We start from the raw sequence: 7,389 nt of genomic DNA on the forward strand, positions 1-7,389 counted from the left end.
TATGGGGAAATGATCCCTGCCCGCAGTATATACCCCAATCACCGCCCACTCAGCCTTACAAGCCACTGCAGCCGACGCCCATTTCCAATCAGGACATGACGGGCTGCCGGAAAGCTGAGGCACGACCACTATTTACACACACCAGCCAAAGCCTTCCCATAATTCCACCCAACGTCTTACAAACACCCTGCAATCCAGAGCTACTCAACAAGGGGCATTCTAATTGTAGACACCTACGAAGAAAGAAAAATAATCCTCCATAGAATCTGGCCCGTGCCTATACTGAACACAATCTCTGAAAGAGATTGAGGCCTTCCCAGCTTATAACGTTGAACACATACACATATATACAGTATATATCCTGGGATAATAACAAGCTTCAGAACATGGCTCGTTCTATGGCCTCCATGCAATTCAAGATCTATACTAAGTAGATTTAACAGAATAGCTTCAAGGCATACATTAAACAGAGGGATGTTATGAGCATAAGATGTATTAAAATATCTAAAGCCACAAACCAAAGTGTAAGATGTAAAGTCCAAAGGTAATTTCCACAAATTATACTACCTAAACAAGGATGGTTATTTCTTGAATGAAGGATGCACACTAATGTAATAATGTGTTTTATTTCCAATATAGCACACATTAGACATGAGACATTTTGGTAACAGTTCAGTGAATTTGGCAAAGACCGTGTATTTTTAAATGGCATCCCTCCTCTCCGCTGCATTGGCATGGTCATTTGTTGTGATATCCTAAGTTCTAATGTTGTGCTGTTATAACTTTGTGTAGGCATTCCAAAAAACACTGCAAACCCTAACAAGCTACAGACATGGCAAATCCTGTGGCCATGCACCAAATCCATAACAAACAAAAAAGTATAAAAGCTCCACAGATGGTACAATATCAACTTTGCCAACCAAACCATTGCTAACAGAAAAAACTAAATATTTGTATTGACTTAAATGGTTGCTCACTACTCAGTCATTGTTCGTATTTACTATGGGATAAGCACCAATATTAGTTCATAAGAATAATTGGAAAAATAATACATTGGTTTTTTGCAAAAGCGTTCTGGTTGCCATTTATTGTGTTCCAATATCAGTGGGGGTCTTCCTTGCGTCAGTGCAAACGTGTTAGTATGGCTAACCCTCTTTATTCCCTAGAAAAATACACAACACCTCGGAATATATGAAAAAAAAAGCCTGTGCGATGCAATAAACTATAAAATAAAGCCCCAATCATGCATGGCAGACCAGATATCCATGCTATATGATTGAGGGGGGAATCATTTTGACAGTTTCTGATACCATTATGGGTGCAGGTTTACACTGAAGGCACCCTTTTTGGTTTTGTTTTTTGAATAGACAAGGTTGGTGCGAATTCTAGGTTTTCTTAAATGATTGCTGACACCTATAGTTTTTCTCCCAAAAACCAGAGCAGTACGACGTGTATAAAAAATATTCTAAGATATTTATCTATATGTTTTCCACATTAAAATAAAACCTGCACACATATTGGTTCATAAACAGTTAATCGCTGCAAAGGTCAAATATATACGGCATCGCGGCATATGTAAAGTTGTTCCCCGTCGTAGGCCGTTGCAAAATTCTCCCCATTCAAGAGTACATGGTCAACTGGAGCCACTGAAACGACAAGATGAAAAACACATTAAAAAGATAGCCACTTGACATTTTTCACCATGACCTTAAACACCTTTTAAGTTAAACAATTTAAATGTCCGAGGACCTTTTCGATTTAAATTACCTCTTTAACGTTGACCTTGATGGTCCCATTGTTATCTTTATCCAGGGTTTTGAAGGCACCTGAATTGAAACGGTAGAAGAAATGACATCAGAATAATATTCATAATGTTTCCCAAGGTGATCTCTTTAACTCTTCTATGTAACAAAAATACGGCAGGTTTTAAATGAATAACGTGGTTAAGTTTCAAACCACTTACGACACATGGCATCCAGCCTGACGAGGCATCCAATGTAGTTATCAAAGTCCAGGTTTCCGCTTTCATCACTGTATCTGCGGACTATCATCTGACACAACTGATCGTTGAGGGGGAACCCTGCACAACAGGCACAGTGGGTAAGGCCGGTGGCTGCCAGTGGCCTGTTTTGCCTGGCAAAAGGACTTGTCCGGACTGCATGGCATTTTTGAGTCAAGGCACTCGGCATGTATTCAAAGCGGAGAAGAGTTATATCAATAGGATCGTTCACAGAAATGCACAGTGGATTTCAATAACCAAGAGGTGTCAACTATTTGCATAATGAGAGGATTCTTTTTGTTTTACCTGCGGCGGTGAAAGCTCCAGGGAGCTCCTCTCCACTGATGACCCCAGAGCCATCCTGGTCAAAGTTCAGGTACACTCCCTAAAAGAAGAGAAGTTATTACCATTCCTTAATGAAAATACGTCTAATTGACTACAACATGACAGCTACTCTAATTACCCCTCTGACAAAGTTTCTAATCAAACTGGAAATTAAGGTACAACATTATTTGATGACCCCAAGGTTCCAATGTATATTTTACATATCATATGTCAAAACTATGTTACACCTCGTGATACTCCTCTCAGTGCAGTATAAGCCAACCAAACCAGAAAATAACTGCGTAATGGTGTACCGGGCCGGATCCAACCCGCGGGCCATATGTTTGACAGCCCTGGTGTACATAGTCAAAAGGTACATCAAGGTCCCGCTCAGTAAGGCAACATGAGGGGCACAAGCACTGCTAAGAAACAGCCATGACACTTGCCTGCCATTTCTTGATGTTGTTCCAGAGGTATTTGAACTCATGGAATCCAAGTTTTCCGGTGCTGTCGCTCTAGATAGAAATGTTAAGGAAAATAAAGAGCACTTTCCCTACCACGTGTACTTAAAACCTTACACATGACAGTGAGGTTCTACACAGCAACAATCCAGTTTAAACAAGCTCTATTCAGAATTTTGTCGATCTCACCTTAAGCTCTGTATTATGTGCATGAGTGAGCCATTTGCTGTTATCAATAAACAGTAGTTGAAGAAGACATTTGTTTGGTGTCAAACACGACAGTTGGCACGTTAATCATGGCAAATGAAGCCAGCGGGGAAGATACATCCATGACGGCCACCATGCTCCGGCAGGACTCAATGCTGAAGCCATCTGTCTTCAGGGCGGCATCTGAAATTAAAAGCCCAAACCAAGGCCGACATCATTGCGGGGTCTTGTGTGGACTTCAACAGCAATCCGTTCGTAAGAAACCAGTGATAGAATATGTTGCTGTAAGTACGATTTTATAGCAATTATTTGAGTGTTATTTGTATGAAAGGGCATGGCCTTCCATCAGCCATTAGTGATAGATATGCGTTGTGATAATATCTGTTTTGAGTTTGCTGCGCCTGCCTCTGTATGAGTCAGGTTTCTGACCACTCCCTGCTCATATCTCAAGGCTCGAGAAACAAGAACCTCTCAATGGCAGAGAAAAATATGGAGGTTGAGAGGGGTGGTTGTTATCCTCTTGGGAGGAAGAGTTTGAAAATCAAATCTTACATACAGCAGCTTTGAAGTAAGATCAAACTCTAGCCTAGGGCCCTTACGTTTAGAGATGATCTTGTTCAGGATGTCCATCAGTTCCTTGGGGCTCACCTCCATGTCCTACACGGAGAGAGTGCTCAAATCAATTTTCAAACAGGCTTGTTTGAGGAGGTTTACGCCAGCCCTCCCTGTAGAATCTCACGTGTAATTTAGCTGTCACTTAGCTCAACTGCTTTCAAAAAAAAAAAAAAAAATGCATGGGACAATTCAGGCAATGCTCACCTCTCCAGCGAGCTGCTTGAAGACTCTGCGGAACTTGGCATCCTCTTCGGACTCATTGTGCTCTGCGTACGCCAAAGGCCTGCGTGGTGGGGGCTGATGGGGGCACACATTAAACAGTGAGCGTTCAGTAACCGCAGAGAGATGGCTTATAATATAAATGGCTTTCTTGTGTAAAGTTGGTGTAAGATAATACGAGTTATGCTTTAATAATACCCAGACATAAATAAGGGGCTCACAGCATTGTAGTAAACTGATGGTCATCTAATTTGTAGCATACTTAGCAACGTAGGTGGATATGCTTGCAACTTACAGGTTCAGAGGGAACAAACTGAGCTGGATCGATGTTGCTATAAGGGCAAAGAGGGTGAAAATGTGTCATTGTCTACATTCAGCAGAAATGCAGTTGTAATCTCTGTATCACATCTAAATGATGTACCCTACATGTGGTTTTATAATATTAAAGTATAACAGACAAAAGCTTACCTCACAATATCCAGGAAGCCACCGATAAGTCTTCTGGCTAAAGACATCTTCAACAATGCAGAGAGCACAATACCATAAATTAGGCAACAACGTAATGCTGCAAGATGAACCACGTTTCAATCAACAAAATTATCAGTCTAGCAAACTTGTTCTATGATCCAAGCGAGTACCTCTGGCGGTTGGGTAAGACAGGAAGTCAACAGATGCCAAAACTATGTTACCAATAAACCCTTAAAATGTTGTGATAGGAAACATATCATGGATCATCACATTGTTATAACGTTTGCTTAAGTTCACTACATTGCAGTCAACGCTTTCAAAACACACCTTTTGGATACACCCATACAACAGTTGTTTCCCGGAAAATATAAGTGGAAATGTTTTAATCATTGCTGTGTGCAGAGATCTGTGTTCAAGCCGTAGTCACGTGGGTGTGACAGAGAAGATGAAGCGAAGTGTTTATATGTAAACAAATTATGTCGATCCGACTTCAAGAAGCACAATGAATCAATAGATGGAGAAGCGCCAAGTTTAGCTTATTTTTAAGGCCTATACGCATCATAAAAATCTCTTCCCTTCCCTGAAAGTAAACACTCGAACAAACATCCGCAAGCTTGTAAAAGCTAGCGTGAACTTCATTTATGGATTAATTAATACTTATTCTAGTCTCAATCCTAGGTTTTATTTAATCTGGTCCGTATATCTGACAAAAGTACGGGCTGGCTGTTAACCATGGATAGATCAAGTTTTTTTAAAAACGCCTCATACCAATAATGACTCCTTTACCCAGGAAGCTCGCAGCACAGCAGCCCAGGCTGTCTAGTTGCGCAAGGTATACAATCAACGACAACGTTGTGATCGATCCACCGTTGTTCTGCAATGTACCTCTTATCAATACGTATGCTAAAATAATGCATTAGCAGTGAAACATGAGAACCATCGTTTAAGTCGAGTATACTGACCTTAACGCAAAGTACTTCGCAGAGTCGACGACGAATGTGAAACGGCAACTGGCTCTGAATACCACAGCTGGCACGCACTTCCGGTGACACACGCCCTACTCCGAGGAGAGACGCAACTCTCCCAGGACGACTCCCTCTAATCTCTAACAAACAACGAGTTCAATATATACCTGTATATATATATATATATATATATATATATATATATATATATATATATATATATATATATATATATATATATATATATATATATATATATATATATATATATACACTTTCTTTTTATATAGTCGATGGTTCAATCTGTATGACCTTTAACCTTAAGTACGTTTCGGTGTCTGATCAGTGAAGTCCGATTATATTCAGTTATTGCGATTCAGTACTGCAACATGTTCAAAAACGTACCCCTTGGTGCAATGCAAACATCAACATGGCATATTACCGCCATCTTCTGGACGGTAATATAAATCGTAGATGCAAACCAGCCACAAAACCGCCTCCTCTACCAAAAAGACAGTCGTTAAATCCAGCAGCGAATATTTCATCGATGAGATCAACATACGAACACGTATTCTTTGAATGAAACACCATCAGGTGTCCAGAAACCACACGCGCGATTCACCTTCACGTACATGATGGATTTTAAACCATCGAAGACAAGTAAGATCATCATGTGTATAGTGAAAGGTGGTTTATTACCAAAGTTATCAAATCATAGACCCAAACTATTTTGCATACATTTCTTTGGACCCTAAGAGGAAAAAAAACGGATAGGCCACCTGCCTATCTTAAGAAACCGAACATTTAAAGGAAAGTAACAGATATAGCCTAGATATTGGATGCTAACCCAACTCACCAATTCCTATAGTGTATGTTCTGCAATCATGAATCCCGAAGGTAGAGCTACATTTTGTGATGTGGTGCCGACTAAATCCGCCAGATGGGGTCCTTTATAGCTGCAAGATTTGAATTAGAAATCTTCCCTAGCCTCATAAAGCTTACGAGGCTATAACATATATAACGTATCTTTTTATATATTTCTATATAATTATTATAATGAGTCACGTTTACATAGCTATGTTTTCTTTAATAGTAATAAGCGATGAAAAGTGTATGTTTGTGTAATGTAGAAACCAAGTGGACAGTGAAATAGGATTATCAAGTTATGTTTTCATTATATACTTTTGGTGCAATACATTAAAAAGGATTGTCAAAATGTAGCTGAGTCAGGCCTTAACCATTTTGCAATCGAAATTCTATTGGGTAAAGCCTGTAGGTGTTATGCTACAGTACATGCCATATGTGCATGCACACTATTTTATCGAGGGAGAGTTACGTTTTGGTCGCTGCTGATGCAGTGTGTGTGTGTGTGTGTGTGTGTGTGTGTGTGTGTGTGTGTGTGTGTGTGTGTGTGTGTGTGTGTGTGTGTGTGTGTGTGTGTGTGTGTGTGCGTGCGTGCGTGCGTGCGTGTGTGTGTGAACGCGCGTGCACTTGCACACACACACACACACACACACCCACGTAAAGCAAGGGTTTTTTATTCAATTGTGATCCTTATGTGCCCAGAAATCTTAAATGATTAATTAATAAAAAAAACATAATCCTTAATCTATCAACATACAAACATATAGCCACAATACAATGATGTTATCTCATCTTGGGCATCCTCTTTGTTCTTCCTATGTTGTTCTCCTCCTCTCAAATGTTTAATTTCTCTTTCAACACAGCAGCCAGCTCGGCTTACCCTAGAGGCACACCCGACGTACACCTTATTGATGAATGTGACAATCAGGATCCCGTCCATCCGCCATGACACATACCAGAGATGCTAAGATAGCCGTCATCACAGACCTACACTGATACGCTGATCTGTTTATGGTTCCCTATCCGGTAAATAAGAGGTGACCAAAGGAACAAACCCCATACAACAACTGACAGGAGCACGACGGGGTTCTATAGAAACAAGATATCTCCCCTTCAATTCCCACTTCAGCTCAAATCAGTCCATCCATGAAATAGAGGTATCCATGGTTACACCAGGAACCATGTTTAGTGGTTCCCTCAGTGACTCTCTTCATCCTCCAGCAGTCTTCACCTTTTCATCTCATTCAACGGTGGCTTCCAGAACCCT

General features: G+C 40.5%; 1 protein-coding gene across 1 annotated transcript; it reads right to left on the bottom strand.

Moving 5' to 3' along the window:
• Positions 1-607: 607 nt before the first annotated feature.
• Positions 608-5,409, bottom strand: capns1a (calpain, small subunit 1 a). Its single transcript, XM_030361600.1, has 11 exons — positions 5,256-5,409; positions 4,294-4,340; positions 4,121-4,157; positions 3,811-3,903; positions 3,591-3,648; positions 3,110-3,174; positions 2,770-2,838; positions 2,306-2,384; positions 1,964-2,080; positions 1,768-1,826; positions 608-1,646 (listed from the first exon to the last, which is right to left on the bottom strand). The coding sequence occupies exons 2-11, from the start codon at positions 4,338-4,340 to the stop codon at positions 1,620-1,622; spliced, it is 651 nt and encodes a 216-aa protein (XP_030217460.1). The 5' UTR covers positions 5,256-5,409; the 3' UTR covers positions 608-1,619.
• Between the last annotated feature and the right edge of the window lie 1,980 nt (positions 5,410-7,389).

The sequence above is a fragment of the Gadus morhua genome, chromosome 7 (genome assembly GCF_902167405.1).
Source record: "Gadus morhua chromosome 7, gadMor3.0, whole genome shotgun sequence".
Taxonomy (NCBI): domain Eukaryota; kingdom Metazoa; phylum Chordata; class Actinopteri; order Gadiformes; family Gadidae; genus Gadus; species Gadus morhua.

Excerpts from the sequence above, each read along its gene's own strand:
- capns1a (XM_030361600.1), bottom strand. The coding sequence starts at position 4,340 with ATGTCTTTAGCCAGAAGACTTATCGGTGGCTTCCTGGATATTGTGAG. Across the intron at positions 2,839-3,109 it reads GCATGGTGGCCGTCATGGAT|AGCGACAGCACCGGAAAACT; the intron begins GTATCTTCCCCG and ends ATTTCTATCTAG. Across the intron at positions 2,385-2,769 it reads ACAACATCAAGAAATGGCAG|GGAGTGTACCTGAACTTTGA; the intron begins GCAAGTGTCATG and ends CTCTTCTTTTAG.